Source organism: Parambassis ranga, chromosome 17 (genome assembly GCF_900634625.1).
Source record: "Parambassis ranga chromosome 17, fParRan2.1, whole genome shotgun sequence".
Classification (NCBI taxonomy): domain Eukaryota; kingdom Metazoa; phylum Chordata; class Actinopteri; family Ambassidae; genus Parambassis; species Parambassis ranga.
In genome coordinates this window covers 17,053,471-17,072,064 of record NC_041037.1, presented here as the reverse complement: position 1 = coordinate 17,072,064, position 18,594 = coordinate 17,053,471, and the positions used below count along the sequence as shown (strand labels likewise).

General features: G+C 43.4%; 1 protein-coding gene across 1 annotated transcript in view; it reads right to left on the bottom strand.

Moving 5' to 3' along the window:
• pappa2 (pappalysin 2) overlaps positions 1 to 18,003 on the bottom strand; it is a 50,384-nt gene extending 32,381 nt beyond the window's left edge. The window contains exons 1-9 of the mRNA XM_028427016.1: positions 16,043 to 18,003; positions 13,230 to 13,465; positions 12,267 to 12,494; positions 11,581 to 12,179; positions 5,068 to 5,216; positions 2,739 to 2,878; positions 2,497 to 2,650; positions 2,216 to 2,408; positions 1,715 to 1,848 (exon numbers count right to left, since the gene is read on the bottom strand). Of these exons, the coding sequence (XP_028282817.1) occupies positions 1,715 to 1,848; positions 2,216 to 2,408; positions 2,497 to 2,650; positions 2,739 to 2,878; positions 5,068 to 5,216; positions 11,581 to 12,179; positions 12,267 to 12,494; positions 13,230 to 13,465; positions 16,043 to 17,048 (2,839 nt within the window). The 5' untranslated portion in view covers positions 17,049 to 18,003. The remainder of the gene's footprint in view (positions 1 to 1,714; positions 1,849 to 2,215; positions 2,409 to 2,496; positions 2,651 to 2,738; positions 2,879 to 5,067; positions 5,217 to 11,580; positions 12,180 to 12,266; positions 12,495 to 13,229; positions 13,466 to 16,042) is intronic.
• Positions 18,004 to 18,594: the final 591 nt, after the last annotated feature.

Genomic DNA, 18,594 nt, shown 5'->3' with positions numbered 1-18,594 from the left:
TAGTTGTTGAGGTTTGGGGCTTGGTTTTGTTCACCAGTTTTTACATTAAAGGCAGTACTGAAGCCTGATATCTGGTGTGTGAAACCAGACGGTCAGGAGAAAATAGGCACTTCTGTACAGCTCATAGGGCACTTTAAACTTATATGTTTCCTATAATACATTAACATTAATGCAAAACACATGAAAACAACTTTCAACTCCAGTAATATAGTCTATATGCAAAACAATAACAGAAGAATTGTTTAAAAAATTCAACATAATATGAAATTCTCTCAGGTTTCTGCATTATAGTGTAGATATTGTAGTGAAGTACAGGACTTCCTGTATAGACTCAGCCTGTGTCCTTACCATATTGTTATGATTTGCTTACACATGTATTACATGTTTCTATCTTCATTAGCCAGATCTCCTTATTCTTTGCCTTCTACAGCACATTTTACAGCATGATGCAGCTTTAAACCTTCTCATTTTGAAATAAACCCTCTTTAAAACATGCTGCAGCCCATAAAACAATTTAATCCCTCACAACAGGACTTCAAAACAATCCGGTGTTTTCCCTCGGCCTGAAAACAGACTCGGAGCAGTCAATATTGGCACATGGCTGAAATCTGAGAAGATTTAAATGAACAAATCTGCCAACAAATCTCACCAGCAGTGCTCTGCCTTTTAACTTGTGTTTTGGGGTTGCCAGCTATGATATCCGCATTGAATTTGTCCAATTTCCCCTCTCCTGTTTCCCCACTGAAGGCGATATTGCCCATCTCCGCTGGCTGACAAAGTGACACGCATCATCGTCTTTAGAGTGAAAAGGGAGCCGAGGGAAGCCAGCAGACTGGCTGTCTCCTCAGCTATGTGCATACCACTGTTTAGAGTAAGACTGTAATTGACTCTTTATCATCATTATGATCCCACAGCGAAAGAGGGAGCTGTAATCCCCCTGTTCCTCCTTGCCGCTTGTTTTCAAAGCATAAATTCCAGCAGAGGATTTCCACATATTTGGGTAGAGTTTCCACGGAAGAGATGTGTTATTGTGTCTGTGCATTCACTCATTCTGTATATTCTCTTTTTCCTGTTTCTTGTTTGTTTTTTTGTTTTTGTTGCTTCTATTCCCCTCACCCTATATATCATGAAGGAAACCACGCTTCTACAGAAATTATGATTGCAATAACAAGATCCATGTGCTCACAAGAAGTGTAATGTATCAAAGAACAAACAGGATACACGATTTTCTTTTGTTTTTTTGTTTTTTTTTTGGTTTATGACACAGGTTCAGTGTTTGGACAGCACCTAAACATTACCCAGAGTAGATGCTTACCCTAATAATCCTCGTTCTCGCTTTGGCTAAAACAAGACAGACACAGAGAGAGGTCTGTAGCTGAGGGCAATTATCATTTAATGATTTTCTGCTTATTCCTCTTCCAGGAGCCATTAGCCTTGCACGCACCTAAAATTTACGGGGAAGAGATGTGTGTGTGTGTGTGTGTGTGTGTTTGGAAGTGAGTGAGGTTGAAACAAGAGAAGAAGTCAAATCTGAAACCACCACATTCCTCTCTGTCAATACTTATCGATAAAGAAATCCGAGGAAGTACTTAACTGTAGATTTGAGGGGTAGAGATGAGTAAAAAGACAATGTGCCTCTCTACCGATACCACATTTCTCTTCTAGCCTTTTATACATAAATACACAAACACACACACAGCAACGTCTGACTAACCAATTGCCTCCTCTGGTGTCCAGTAGCCCGACGTGTCACAGATGCGAGGTGAGGAAGCCTCATGGGCGTACTGGTGGAAGACGCCATCTTTCTCACAGTCTCGACAGCCGCTCCAAGACTGGTGGAATGAGGAGCTGTAGGACAAAAGGAAACATGGCAGGTACTCTTTAGAGCAAGGGTTACAATGATAGGACTGAGCTGCATTTATTTTTTTTACCCTCACTGCACACAGTGATGACCTGTGGTGGGGCTTACTCCAGGCTGTAGTCATAACAATAACTACAGGAAGCCAACCAGGCTTCTGTCATCTTAAACACTCCAAATAAGGTTAAAAATGTAGCCTTTCGTTGGTCCAAATTTGGTGTTGTGAATTCCATCATCTATTTACACAGGTGATCTTTGTCAACTCATTCAGACAGGAAGTTGCCACACATGCAGTTTCTCAAGGTTTTTCCCATTTCTATCTGGTGTGTTCCTTGAAGAAATAAATACATTGCATACCTTTCGTAAAGCGGCCCCCTCATAGGTGGAAGCCAGTAGATGGAGACGGAACCTGCGCTCTGGTCAGTCACGATGGGAGCCATGGGGATGGGGGCAGGCTTTCGGTCCGTCAGCCACTTCTGGTAGACCAAGTCAAGATAGCAGTGCATCCTGGCCACTTGGTTGGGAGTGAAATGGTCGGTACAGTTGTCATCTGAATGAAGAAAAACATCCTGTCAATCTTTAAGAAGTTTAAGCATTAGTCTAGGTAAGGCAAAAAGAGTAAGGTTGATTCTCTGTACCTGTGTAACTCATGTAGTTGCTATAAGGCGTGTCCTGGTAGGTGGTGACCCCACAGGTATCGCTGACGGCTCCGGGGTCTTGACAGGCTTTGGATTTGGGAGTCGGGGCGGTGTCAGCGCACAGGTCTCCTGTCTCCATGGATGGAGTGGTCTCCTGTAAACACCACAGAGACATAATGACACCAAGTGACAGTCAGAGATACTGAGGATGTTCCATGTATGAATAACTCCTTTAGTCCTACCTGACATGGGTCATCACAGGAGTCCCGCTCGCTCACCCCTTTAAAGACGTGGTACAGTCCAAATATGTGTCCCATCTCATGGATCATTGTGTTGTGGTGGCCAGTCACACCAAAGTAGGAGGGATTCAGGACCATCCCACCTGAGGATGATGAAGTCATGTAATCAATATCAGACTGCAACACCTTATTCCACTGCTATAAATGTAACAGTATGACATTAGAATTTGTTTAATAACTTTAGGAAATTCTGTTATTTAGCAGTTTTTCATGTTTTGGGTGCTCTGATAATAACACCCTTTATGTGGTCACTGTTTTTTTTGTTTTTTCTGCAGTGTGCTGATCATCTCTGAATCAAGAACAAGACATAAATTACTGCTTTTCTAATTAAAAACAGTTTGTTCAGCGGTGAAGACTTCGAGCGAAGAAGACATTAAAATAGGTAGACACTAAACAACAGGGCCTCCGGAGACATCTTGTCATCCACTAACTTGTTTTTAAGCAGAGACAGATGCTGTGCAACTCAAATACATGTCATGTGGGACACACTCGGGACCCAATTCGGCAGTTTAATTCAAAAATATATAACCTCGGCCCTCACAATGTAGCTGGTAGCTGGCAATATGAAACCCCCACGTTTAAATCAATTTATAGAAACCACGGTCCTACAAATCTACAGAACAAAAATATCATAAATTACTAAAAGGTTTTTCTTTCTGTAGCAAAAACAGAAATGGATATTTTAGAACAAAAGCTTTGGCAGCTGTAAGCTTGAATACATATAGAAGCCGTTTAATGCATTGTTATTTGAAGACCATTTGATGACATCATCATCGCTGCGTTATTCTGTGTGAAAACAGCAGCTGACAGGTGAGATTCATTTGTGCCCACCCATGTCTGAATGTGTACGTGAACATAAAACATGATCCTGTGGTTTGTTTTCATGGAATCTTACTTTTTACTGTCAGTGATTGAATCAACCAGTTATGCTTTGGATTTCTCAAAATTCTATTAACTCATTTAATTTATTACATTTCTACATCCCAGCAGAAGCAACAATGAGTAATTCTAAATTATTCGTAATTGGAATCGTTTACTAGGGCTGTTTATTTATTAATGGTCCTATCGTGTGATTATTTCATCACTTTAGACTTTCATTTGTTTTTCCACATGCTACTTATACAGTATTATTTGTTTATCACATTACACAGTACACTTATTATCATCTCTTATTGCAAATTCACAATAATCGGTTAAAACCACACACCAAACACATTCTGGGGCACGGGAAAGCCGTTCTCTTTTCTTCTCATTTTAATATCACTGTAGCTTTTTATGCTTCGATTCTGTTTTGCAGTTTTAGGGCTGTTTAGTTAAAGTTTAAATTCAAATTCAAGTTGAAGTTTTTTGAATAACCAACACAGGTAAGTATTGGGCCTTTTATCGTTATAGTCGTGAGTTTAACAGGGATCCACCCGCTGAAGTCCTCACTGTCCCAACTGTAAACGTCTTCAGGTCCAGCTGCCCTGCTTCAAGCTCTTATATTAAAATTGAACTGGATGACTGAGAATCTTCATCGACTTTAAGTCATCTGTTATTTAAATACAGATGATATCGAGTCTAATGCATTAGAACTAAGATTCCTGTTATGTTCAGAGTCCCGGCTGCCATGTTTGGAGACTGAAACAAATAGAATTTAATTGTAATGATATCGCCCCTTCTTCATCTTCTATCTAGTCCCTGATTGACAGAAGCATCACACTGTGACTTAAACAGTGCTTTACCATTGTCATACACTGTAAGTTTTATTGTTTGGAATTACTCATGTAGAATTATAATGTGCAGTCAGATCATTTCCTTTAAAAGACAAATGCTTCTCTTGGAGCTACATCTACCCAGGGAACTCACATTTATACATAAATAAAGAACAGCTGGCAAAAGGGCATGAGTGGCAACAATTGTACGGAGCCCACACTGGCATTTGTTTGTTTGGTTGTTGTTGGGTTGATCATCCTTTTCCAGTGGAAAGGGGCCTATAATGATTGGAAGAGGAAAGGGGGCAACGCGCCGGGAAAATATCTGCCAGCTCCATTTGCCCTCCCCATCTCATTTTGTATAAGCAGGCAACAACGGATGCTGGGTAGAGGAAAAGATGAAGGGATGGATTTAAAAAAAAAAAACAAAGGACAGAAGAAGAACAGGGAGAAAATGAGAATCGTAAAACTGGAAATGGAACCGAGAAAGGAAGAACACTGAAGGGGTGGTAATAAGACAATAAAGAGAGAGAGACAGAGACAAATACGATTCATACGCTTGATATAAATCAGCTCACCTTGATGTGTGAGAGCCTCCTTCGCCCATGGCCAGGTTGCAGCTCCTGCCAGCTCTTCACGCACCGAGTTGCTGGCAAAGAAAACGTTGAGTGTGTCTGTGCCGCTCAGCTGTAGTTCCTCCTTTAACTCTTTCACGCTCATATAAGCCCTGCAGAAGAGAAAGAAAAAACATTTATACAAATCTAACAAGCCAGCTTAGTAAATGAAGGTAGCGAGGTAATGATGACAAAGTTGTCCTACAATAAACATAACACACTACAGACTGAGTAATAGTTTTGTAAGTTGGCAAAAAAGGCTCTTACTTTTAATTAGCTAACATACCAAATAAAACATTTGAATGTCTACATTAAATCATTTGTATTTCTTATTAATAGTAAGGAGAGTTATCTTACATTTGAAGGTTTGACTCTAGATGCACGTAGCCTAGCTTAGCACTAGTAGCAGAGAGCAACAGCTAGCTTCTCAGTCACACCTGTTTCCTCAGAGTTCGCGAACAGAAGGTGCGACTCCGGTGCACTAGCATAGCTCTTTTCAGTCAAGCAGTTTAACTTCAAAATAGAAACAAATGTGACCAGCCGTGCTCCACCCACACATGTGTTTCCACTTATGGCTAATTAGCTATAAGTGCTAACTAACTTAAAGCTAACTTGTGTTAGCCTTGCCACCTGCTCAGGTCTTTAAATACTACAGCAGCCTTTATGTGTGTGATATGTAAATACTGCATGAGAAATCAGCCTAGGATCTAATTTAAAGGGAAGTAGTTTGGCTAAAAACATCTTAGACTAATCTCTATATAAAATTTGAATGTTGTAAATAAGTAAATTGTTCAAATAGGCCCTACTGCTTCATGGGAAAAAATGATCTGTTTCTATTGGTCTGTGTGTGTGTGTGTGTGTGTGTGTGTGTGTGTGTGTGCACCACTGGTGTGTCAGGCCGCATTAAGTTGAATTACTTCATTTTAAAAAACAACTTCTGGTAAATGTATGAATCATGCATGATTTTGTTTGTTAACTTGTGTTTTCTTTCATCTCACGCAGGCAAAGCTTTGTATTTAATGTGTTTTTTTGATTATTATAACGTAATGGATTATTATTGTTTTATGTTTTATTTCTTGAACGGGGGAAGGGGAAGGTTCTTATGTGATTGATCAATTTCAGCTGTGGGGCTAACTTCGTTAGAATTACTGAGCTATAATTTAATCTCTTAGCTCAGTCAAGTGTATTTGGATGATTTGTTTTCTGTCGGTTTCTTAAAAAAAAAGAAAGAAAAAGAAATAAAGGTTCATGCTTTTGATCAGTCTCAGCTGTAGGGCTAGGTTTATTAATGTTACTTAACCATGCTTAAATCTTTAAAGGTTAGACCCTTTTTTTTCTGTTTTCAGGAGAAATATCATTTATATAATTGCTCATTAAAAAATGCTCTTCGGGCTTGGCTCGGCTCTGCTCACAATGTTCCAACGGCCTGGAGGATAGACAGGTGAGCTTGTGACCGTAAGACGGCAGCTTTTCAGCTGGGAAAAATCTAGATGGATGAAATAAGCGAGCAGTAATCCCCATCCGCCCGTAGAGCGCTGTCAATGTACCATTAAGTGAGGCACTTCGCCTCTAAATTGGTCCAAAAGGTGTTGCTGAGCAGCCAAGAGCCTTGCATGTGGGTAATCCTCCCCCCTTCTAATGCGATCCCTCCTTCGGTGCATGCGATGTACTGTAAATAAGAATATGTTTTCTCAGGCTCCTTGCCTGACTAAATAAGGTTGAAGATTTAAGATGCTTCGGGGAAACCCGTGCTCTCACTACATTGCTGAAGTTCAGCCGAGGCTACGTGCAGTATCCATCACCGTAAGGCTGTGCTATTACAAGTGACAGAAAGTTGACCACTAAAGAGTTGACTCTTCAACTTCTGAGACAGAGAGAATGCCTCAATGGAAGACTACAGCCAACCTGGCAAAAAAAAATAAAAAAATAAAAATAAATGGCTTGACATGATTGAAGTGAAAACCCAGGTTATGAATTAGCAAAAAAAAAAATGTGCGGGTGTGAATCAACAGCAGGGGCAGCAGTAGTCACGTCTATATTAACCCACACGTGCGTGTCCATTTTAAATGCTTTAAATGCTGAGTCAAATATTTTAACCTGTTATATACTTTGAACTGCCCCTGGACAATGTTATGTGTTGAAACAAAGTCAATCCAATACAATCCAAACACTTGTTCAAGTCCTGATGAATGCAGTGCCAGAAGATACTCACACACACTATATTATGTTTTTAATACTTCAGTACAGGACTATTATAATGACACTCCACAACCACAAAATCCTCCCTGCTAACCCCGGAAGAACACTGACTACCTTACCTGAAGAGCAATTGTGCAGTCATAGCTTAGTAACCTGACCTGCTGCTTCCCCCTTTTTGGGATGCTTGTAGGTGAAATCTCACCAGAATATGGTACAATATTTGGGCTGTGTCCCAAATTTTCTGTTTTTGGGACCCCAACGGCTGACAAACTTTAACTTACAACAGGAATGTACAACATTTGCAATGGGGCCTCACCGAACTCTGAAAAAAGCCAAAAAAGTACATTCTTGTCAGTGTCAGATTATTTGTATGGTAATGGTGGTGGACACTGGTAGGAGTCCCTTGGGCCCCATGACTGTAGAGGCTACTCCATCCATGTTGCTATTGTTGGTCCCTCTTTAGCCATTGCTGCTAAATGTAAAACACATTGCTACTGACACACCAGACACCTGATTAACCTGGCACTAATGTGCTTATTCACTATTGTAAGAACCTGATTGGTTGTGGCTTGAATATAAAGGATGCATATGCAATCATGTGCTTGTCACTTGTTAAAGGTAGGGTAGGAGATTTTGAAAACTCAGTGAGAGTCAGCCAGATTTTGAAAGTCAACACACGCCCCTTTCTCTCGGAGTTTACCCCGTAGCCACGCCTCCCAACCAGTCTGTGACTTCGGCAATCATGTACGTACCTCTCTGATGCGCGCAGAGCAGGAAGAGAGTGACAACCAGCCAATACTCCACGCAGGTGCGCCTTGTGATGTTTTTAGCGTTTTATAGCTTCCACAGATGATTCATATTCTTCGTTTTAAAGCGAAACTGCCGAACTAATTGGTTGCTAGCGGATTGTAAAGAGAAGTTACACTAATTTAACAAAAAGTGCATCAGAATGAAATCTCCTACCCTACCTTTAATGCTAGCTAGTTTGACAGAGGCAGGTGACAGCAGGGAACCAACCCTGGGAGAGTTGTATCAGTCTCATTCAGATGTGCTGCTACAATCCCAGAAACATTGCAGCTATGCTTTTATTAGTGAAAAACACAAATAACATGCATCATGACCTTTCAGGAGAGGTTCCCGGATCTCTTTGCATACAACGTCCAGGATTAACTAACCAAAAAGTGCTAGCAAATCCCGGACATGTGTCTAAAGAATAATTGGACACCATGTCCCCCAACCCATCACCCCATCTTTCCCCCTCCACCCTTGCTTCTCTCGCTCTCTTCCGCTCGGTCCTTCCCCAACCCGCTCCCTTTTCTTTATTCTAATGCCAGAAACTGAAGTGTACCTGGCCATCACTCTAGAACTGGCTCTCAACAACAAATCTGTGTCGTGACAGCAGCTGGCTTCCAAAACCTCTGGCCAGCAGCAGCTGCACACATATAGGGTCCCACACAATCTGAATACCTGGCCAAGAGCTCAGAGAGACAGAGGGAAGGGAGGGGGGATATCAAAAACCCAGATCCCAAACATAAAAATGCTTCAGTGCTTCACAAATGCCAGCGAAATGTCATCCTCACATTAATTCTCTCTCTCTGTCTCTGTCTCTCTCTCTCTCTCTCTCTCTGCCTGAGAAAGTTGCATAGGTACACACACATGTATGCCGGTATGTCAGAGCACTCTGACACACAAGGATTTTCAACAAAGCTAGGGGTCAGGACCTTTCCAGAAGACCTACACTACTGTTGGTCCGCTGGGTCGGGTTTTTACGACACCCCGGTCTCCTGTGTACTGGCTGCTCATGTTGTTTTAGTGGAAGGTCAGGAGCTTATGGACAGGAACTCTGGCAAGATTCACTGTTGGAATTATGTCGCTACATAAGAAGCAAGAACACCGCCCTAGCTTTGAATATCTAAACAGCAGAAGCCTTTTTTAAGAGAGTCTCTCACGCAAAAAAAAAAAAAATCTGCATGAAACCTGATCAAATGCAGAGCCGTGACTAACCATTTTACAATGATCTGTCTAATTGTCATGCATGTCACAAACTAAAACAGCTTCTAATTAACACCCAAAGGTAAATGATGTGGATATTTCTCTGTGATGTGTCTTAAAGCTAGAATAAATCAAAGAATGCTTTATATAATTGAGGCCAAAGACCAGACTGTGTTTTTCAAAACAACAGAGCAGAGCACTGTCTGCTGTCCATCCCCTCTCTGCAGGGCAGGGGAGCTCAGGCTGTGATCAGGAACATCTGACCATAACAACGACCAAACACATTTTATCCCTCTTTGTCTCCTCGTCTCCATTCCACCTCATGGCTCATGACAGGACAACATAAATTAACGTTCGCTTACACCTGAAGGACTTCCTGCATATGGCTGGAAGTTATGGGACCACACACATGCAAGCTTTTTCACTTTTTACCTGTGTCTTCCAGAGAAAGTAAACCAAGCACTATGTTCTTTTCCAGCCTGTTTCGCTTCTGAACAGCTGCACAAATTCACACCTGCACGCTACAGCCACACAGTCTCCATCTGTTGGCCATTGGGAGCTCGTCTTCTTATGTTGGCCACTGAAAAAGGCTGAAGATTAAGTGTCTTGCTGAAGGTAATTAAAGCCAAGACTCTGCAGACAACTACTTCGCTTTACCCAGAATTAGCAGCCAGCTAGGCCACTGATACTACCACAGCACAAGGAGGGAACAGCCAGGACATCTTGTAGGAATTACAGAAGTCTGCGGCTCCTCAACGGGTAGCGTTAGGTTGTGCTACAATGCGACATAGTTGACAGCTATTTGACAATAGCTAGGACACCAAAAAACCAATGGAAATGACTATGGGTCGCATAGCTCTAATGGGACATAAAGGAAATATGACTGACTTTACTCCATAGGCTGACATTTCAACACAAGAGAGCCCTCTTTAGTCTGACACGGATGATGTCACGTATACATTTTCCAGGGCACATGATCATTCAGTTGGTATTTTTTATTTTATTTGGTTGAAATTAGACATTTTCCTCTGTGTCACAGAAGCGCTCGCATCTTTCTGTTACTTCTGGATCATTTTCAGAGTCATTTAAAATGCAACCAATGCCCAGATCTATGTAATTTGCTGAATACTATATTACATAAATATGTAATAAGATGTTTTTTATCGAGCTCACCATTATTGATACAGAGGCAGGAATGACCCTGTGTGCTGCGCTGAGAGTACAAATAGGAAAAAAAATGTTTTAAAAAACGTTGCTGTTTTACTGTTTGCAAACACATTTATCTTTGCGCGTTAACCTGTCGTACTCTGTCAACTCCAGACATCAAATGCTAAATCTATGGCCCTAAAAAACAGCTTCAGTTCCCATGTTCTGTTTCCCAGTGGTGCAGTGTAAAAAGTTTGTGGTTAAACTTTGGATGCGGCGTTGGGTCTTTAAGAACCTGGGCCGACGACCTCATGGCGAGACTTCATGCAAGCTATTTGGAACTCTGCATGAGCCTGTCTGTCAGACCAAATGGAAGGCAGCAGGCTGCCACTCCAGTTGTTTAGTAAAAATAAGTGTGTACTTTGGCCTCTTAACCCACCATCCCCACTTCACAGAGCTCTCTCACAAAAACCACTGGGGGAAAGTGAGAGTACCAATTTGTACATGTAGCATGTTGAGCTGTTTATTGCACAGTCCTGCTGAAGCACTGCGGCTTGCGTTATTACAGATATTCACTTCACGGGGAGAAGTAGTCTTGTTAGTATGCACAGGATTTATTCCTCTGGAAAAATATGGCTTAAAAGAACAGGCCACCATTTGATTTACTGCCTTTCCTACAGTTAAATAAAATGGGCCAGCAAAAGTGTTTTTAGCTTTTTGTGACCTGGATATTCTCATTAAGTACAAATGGCGGCACAGATTAACATAAGGCAAGTTCTTAGGCTGATTTTGGGACTATATTCTGACGAAGCACTGCTACATATGTGCAAAGATATCACGCAACACCTGAAAACCCCTTTCAACTTCCCACCCAGAAACATACATTCATGAGCCAGAGAAGAGGGGTTGCATGCTTTGCTTTCGGAAAGCCCACTTATCTCTAGACTCTAACTCTAGATGGTGAATAATCCAATTTCATAAAATAGTGGTGTTCCTTTAAAACGTATTTGTCTTCTATGTCGCTTTTATGGTGAAGTTGGACTGACCATGGACCACAAAATGCACAGGTAGTGATGTTTAATTGGCAACAGAGTCAGTAAATTACAATAGAAAAAAAAGTAATTTGTTCATCAACCTTACCTGTCTGGAGATTCAGGGTCAAAGCAGGTCTTGAGGACATCTGTGATTTCTGGGTCACAGCAGTCTCCATCGTCATAGTCGTAGTGTATACTGTTGCACTCCATGTTGCAAACCCCATCCTGTCTCTTCCAGTTATAGCAGGGCCCCAGCCTGAGGCAGTCCCCTCCGTCGTGGCCTGTTCTCGGGTGGTCGCACTCAGGGTCACACTGGCGGTTTCCGATCTTGGCAATCCGACAATTGCTGAGGATGAACCTCTGTCGGAGGCTAGAGTTCCTGACAGTGTGGACGCTCAGATCCAGGGTGATGTTGTAAGGGCGGAAGGCCTCGGTCAGAGCATGGTGCTGGAGCTGGATCTGAGCTGACGTCACAGTTGGGTTTCCACCATCATCGTTGGAGAGGTTGACGATTCGGTAGCGAACTCGCTTGTGGGTGCGGAGCTGCCAGTTGTTGTTGTAGCCGAAGATGATGTCCGTGTTGTCACAGGGCGTGAGGCCACAAGGTGGCGGCAGGAAAGGAGAGACAAGTTCCTGTTCAGGGACGGGAGTGGCGATGACGATCGGATGAAGACCAGCTTTATGTGGAGTCCACAGATCTTCCACCTTAAAGACAGAAGCAAACAGAAGCATTACTCTCTACGTAATAGTGATAAATTAAATTGAACTAAAGATAAAATGAAAGCCAGTTACATTAGTGAAGTCAGCCCACATTGCCAGGATTGGGTCCCTCTTGTCAGTTTTAAGCGGCCGTATCAGCAAGTCCTCATGGGATCGAGTGTAGCCCCACAAGACCACGCCTCCTACATGGCCTCTGAAGCTGTGTCCTTGATCGGATTGGTTACTGCCAAGAAAGAGGGTTCTGCAGGTCTTCATGAAGGGACTGTAGAGGTTCCCTGACTGAAGACTGCTCTCTCCTACCTGAGGAAAAATAAAAACAAGCAAATTTTCTTGTGTACACATCATGAGTAATAATAACAGGTGAAACAATTCTTTAAAAACCACCAACGGTAACCAGCCCCATAACCAATGAGGTGTAGCATAAAGCAGTGACACGGCATACACACAGACAACATAATGCTGCCTGCTTTGACTGTTTCTGAGCAGCTATGGGATGAAACAATAATAAAAAAAAATTTGGACTGGGCTGAATCATTCAGCAGAAGAAAAATGAGGCCTGGTAAACAGGGAGAAGAGCCACTTTTCCACAGATCTCTGGGCCAATAATTGAATTATGAATGGGCCAAGAAATCTGTCCTCTCTGTCCTGCAACTGGTCAGTGTTTTTTGAGCAAAACAATGGAAAGTCGTGTTGTTTTCCCGAGCTTTTAGCTGCACTGCACAGTCAGAGGGAGGATCGACAGTTTGGCGTGTGTCATGGTACAACTTTTATGCACCGTTTATTTGGGGTCAGGGGTTTGGAATGAGCGTGCATCCCCCAGTATTATTGTAATGTGCTAGGACAATAAAGAGAAAGTACAAAACAGTAGTGGCACAGGATCCAACACCGCTGTGCCTTGCCAGGTGGCCTGGAGGTAGCAGGAACATCTACACATGGAGGTGAACTTTTTCTATGCTTCACATCATTGACCTTAGAAATATGTTTGTGGACAGTGTAGAGAGGAGCCTTCTCATCCATGCACCAAAACCCACACACCTTAGCTCCATCCACATACAGGGTCATGTTGTGGCCGTTGTATGTAGCCATCACGTGAGTCCAGACGTTGGCTTGGTAGCGCTGGTTGCTATAGACTGTGGTGGATTTCAAAGCTCGGTCCGTACGCAGCAAAAAGTAGAACCGCGCATCTTTGGTGCTGGTGGCTGGATCCACAGTGCGTATCCCTACCGACCAGCCCTTCTCACTTAGTGAATGGGAACAGTTGTCAAATACACCTGGGGCACAAGGGGAAAGTAAAATATATTATTCTGAGGGAATACTGGAGGGAAAAGGAAAAAGGGGATGGTAGGAAATTTACAGCATAAACACACAAACAAGCAATCTTTCCAAGTGATTACACTCCTGCGGTTAAAGGAGAGAGAGAGAGAGAGAGAGGGGTGCACAGAGGCTGAAGCTCCGATAAAGTAAGACAGAGACAGAGAGAATACACAGAGCCAGAGACAGCAGGAGAGAACAGAGAGGAGGTATTTCACTAAGCCAAGGCAAGGCCCTGATGTTTCCATCTGCTGTTGCAACACAGACACACACAGACACACATCTGCTTCACAGATGTCAAACACTGGGACAGCAAAGGGTCAGGGAACCCCTTCACCCTCCTCAGTGCTCTAGTGTGTATATTGTGCTTATGTGTGTGAATGTAAAGGAGCACTGTAACTGAAAGCATCCTCATACGAGCCAGTATGTTACTCCAACCAGGAAGATATAGTGAATATGTGTATTGTGTATGTGGCATATAATAGGAAATGAATGACTTTCAAAGACATTGCATTCCATGCAAACATGCACCAAGGTCATCTCTGGGAAAGTTTTTACAGTGCGTGGTTTTTACAGTGTACAATACGCTGCGGGTACATTATTTAACGGCGCACAACAGGAAGGGTGTTGTTTTCAGTGTTTCACGCGACAGCAGATGACAACATTTGGTTTGCGATGCAAAACAACACAGTTTATGGGAAAACGAGCGAGACATTTGCACTATACCACACCATTAGTTCAAGGCCACCATTCATCTTCACTGTGGTCGTGTTTGTTTAACACGATCGTTGTACTAAACCAAATCAGATGCTGATGTTTTAAAAGTGATTGGCCACGGGAGGGCAGCAAAGCCGGATTAAAAACACAACAGTGAGATAAACCCTGTGACTGACTTTGACGTCCTTTCTGCACTGGCAACACAAAAATTTACCTCTCTGTTTGTTGTCCTTCCTGTTGTCTAGTGACTTAAAAAGTGTTCATCAAAAGATCCAAATTCCATCACTGCTTTACACATAAGCTAGATGTGAGTGTGTTGCATTCAGGGTGATTACAATGACACATATAAATACTTTAATGACTAATATGTTAGCAAATAAGTAGCTGTTTTGCAAAAAAAAAAAAAAAAAAAACGGGGGGCCAGTACACGATCTGTAAGACGTTTAGCTCTTTAGCTGAGAATGCTATGTTTTCTAACCCAATGCTAATTTTCTTAACACCCAGATGTGTCTGCTAATATTCACTTGCTGAGTCTGAGGAGATTAAAAAACAAAAGCTCCAAATTCCAATTTTGGTGTAGAAAAGTAGAAGCGAACATCAAAACAATGAGCTGAAAGATGCTAAAATGCAACATTTCTTTACTATCACTATTTCTAGATCATTTCTAGATATTCTGTAAATACAGTGAAATAGATTTTAACATGCATTTCATATGGAATAGCTTAAGTGTGTGAATGACATTGTTTGTTCAGCGGCCTGCAGTCATTCTACAGTAACATACCAACAAAGGCTGAACTGTACAAACAACTAGATTTATAAGATCATCAGTGACCATCAGAAGTCAAACCGATGTCAGTGTCACGTCTAGCAGAAACAATAGGAGTTTGTTTTTCACTGTATTTGTCGAATTCCTTCAGGACACTACAAAGAGAAAAGGCCCATGCCGCAAAATGCCGCCCTCACATAAGGAAGCAATGAGGGGGGAAAAGTTGAGTAATGGAGTCGGATCTTTGATCAGAGTAAATGTGAGCGGACGTAACAGTTTGTGGTCTCCCTCGCTATCTGGACAGCTGTGGTGCTGCACCATTGTGCTTTTATCCGCTTCAATTTGCTTGATGTATGTGTTGTTCTGACAAGTGTGTGCAGCTTTTCCAATGCAACATTCTTGATGTTGGGGATGGGAGGGAAAGAAACAGTGATGCTCATCTTCCTTGTGAAGAAGAGGAGGGGTGGGAGGGGGGTGTGAAGGATTCATTGGATCAGTGTGTCTACATGCAGGCGCAGCTCAGAATCAATGGAAACTCACAGGCCAGCGAGAGCCTGAATGAAACACACCCCAGGAATTATCACAGTTATGCAACTGCACACTTGTAGACTTGTCAAGTTTGTGATGAATGAAAACATATTTAGAAGTTATTTTGATCGACACTCACAGCCAGAAATAAGATCACTCACTCATCACTGTCACTTTAATTATCCAAACAGTCATCAGAAAAGTGATTAATTTCATTTATCATGTCAGTCTGACAATCAATTAATCAATCTGATTAATGGAAAGAGTTCAGTTCTACAGTCTACATACCTGCACAGTTCACCCTTTGTTATAAGAACATCCAGAGCTCTAAACTCTGTCAGATAATACAGAAAGTATTCAATTCTGGATTTTACTGTAATACCTGTATACGTTCATATGTGGACCTGTGTGAGAGGGAGAGATCATAGAATGCCTCTGAGGCGGAAAATGTTCACTGACCTGCCAGAAATGGATCTTATGTATCCATCAGTGCTTCTGTAGCAGGAGTTAAGCAGTTTACACCCACCTGCTATGACCGCAGGGTTGCTCTGCCCGCCCTCTGGCTTCACCCACAGCTCCAGGCTGAACGCGGCCCTCGGCAGCTCCACTCCTTCAGCCGGCTTTACTCTCAGCTGCTCCCGACGCCCGCTGAAGTACAGGGCGGTCATCCAGGAAGGGGGCACTCTTGGCACGGGGCTTCCCCAGCTGCCGACGGGCAAGCTCGCAGGCAGATCCTCCTCCTCTTCTTCTTCTTCTACCTCTCCGGAGTAGTCGTCCGTAACGTCCTCCGGTGTCCCCGTCCACGTCTGATGGTCTCCATCTCCCTGCTGGAGACTGTGGGGGATCTGCAGCCCCTTGGAATCTGTGGAGCCGGAGGGGGAAACTTTCTCCCAGCTGGAGTTGCCCTCTTCTTCGTAACGAAACGACCCGTGCAGGCTGCGGTCAGACCTGGGACGCGGTTCGCTCGGAGCCCGCGTCTCACCCGAGAAGGAGACGGTCTGTCCGTCATCTCTGTGTGAGGACTTCCCGGGAGGAAGCGCGCCGTCGTTACTGACTAAACTCTGGTCTCTCCCGTCATTTCTGAAGCTTTTCTCATTGAAGCGTCTGCTCAACGTGACATATGCATCCCCCTCTTTCACTGCCACAGCCTCGGTCTCGCCCCAGCTTCCCTTCTCCTCCCCGGCCGCCCGGGGAGCGACCCGTTGCACCCCGGTGTCAAACCTGCACCCTCCAGCACAAACCGCAGGAGCGCTCTCAACAGTGTACAGCTCTCTCCGAGTCGTGTGCGTCCTCGGACGGGCCGCTGGAGGGCGGTGTTGGGACGGGGACTGGGAGAGGGAGCGGGGCTGCCGCCGGGTCCTCCAGGCGCCGGAGACGGTGCAGGGTTCACCTGCTTGCTTGGAGAGTTCACTGTCTGCCCGCCGGGCCAAGGCGCGTTTGTACCGACTGAGTGCATCGGAGCGAACCGGGTTGAGCAGCCACGTGTTAGTGATGAGGACGAGGAAGATAGCCAGTAGTCTGATCAGCAACATTGTCTCTGGTTAGAGGAAAGTAGACTGTTTGGTGGTAAATAAAGAAAATAGTTCGTCCAGGTCAGCAGCAAGAGGTCTCACACCAGGCTGTGGTTATTAGGTGTGTTTGCGCACTTTTCCCCAGTAATAAAGTTGTTATTTAGAATACAAGTTTAATCCTATTCAGTGGACTAATCAATGAAATATAAAATATAATCAGTGCATTCTAAAGGAGGTCAAATTAATAAAAAAAGGGTGTCACATTCAAACTTGTTGCATAATGAGGTGATGATTTTAGTCAGTTAATCTGAGCCCTTGCTTGGCGCAGCTGCAGTGGGTCTCTACACTTTTACGCGGACACGCTTTGCCTCCCATTCATGTTTACTGTCTGCAGAATGTTTCTGTGTGCAGGTGAAGTAGTTCTCACAGCCCTAAGCTGATGGGAAAAAAGTCAAAAATAACACCCTTTAAAGCCTGGTTTCAGATATTCAAAGATTTAAAAGATAATCACAAACACGCTTATTTTATCACTGAGGAAAATGTGGATGCAAAAACAGACTTTATTTGAGCTATAAATCCGATCTCAGTCCATATGACCTGGCAACAAGACCTCCTGTTTCTTTTTACCTGACCATAGTGCGTCCTGCTCCAAAACATGACATGCAAGGTGAATCAGAGTAAGTCAGCTCCAAAGGCAGGATGAAGCGCAGTGCAAAGTGCCAGACCCTAAAATAGCTACTCTACTAGTTGAGCAGAAGCTGTCCAATCATATATGAGAGAGGACACATAAAAAATTAAAAAAAGAAATATTAGTCCAGTAAATCAGAGTTCGGTGTCTGCGCGTCAGCTCCTCTTTTGGTTTTGTTGTGCGTCTCGGCGCGCTTCACGGAGCGACTTGCTGCTGCTGCTGCTGCTGCTCTGCACAGGTCCATGCAGTAGTAGTAATATGCTCCTCCATTCACTCCTCTATCTCTCTCTCTCTCTCTTTCTCTCTCTCTCCCATTCTCCCGAGTCCAAAGGTTTTTATCAGGGAGCCCCTGCCCGCCCTGACATCACCGGTAGGGGAAGAGTGGTGGTGGTGGTGGTGGTGGTGAAGGGGGAGGGCGGAGGCGTCCTTGCCTCACACTTGAGTTTTACAAGGGAAATCCTCCTCTCTCCCTCTCTCTCTCCCTCTCTCTCTCTCTCTCCTACCCAGGTCCTGTGCTGTGCATCCCTGTGATCCAGAGTGGAGACAGGAAAGGAAAGGCTGTAAAGTTTATTTATGTATTTATTATTCTTGTCCTGACTTCATCCATCCATCCATCCATCACCAGCCAGCGATGGAAGAATTACTCCAATCCTTTACCTAAATACAGTAGGAGCACAGTGTAGTATATGTCAGATTAAGACTTGGGCAAAAGGCGTATTTTGATTTTACTGTTTTTAAAGAGATATATGGTTCTTTTAACACAGTCTAGCTTAACTAAGTCACACTTAGCTTCCTTGAAACTGTGTGAGCAGCAGTGAAAGGACAAGCAGGCACTGAATGGCAGTACACTGTATGTATCATCAAGACTACTTCCAGTGG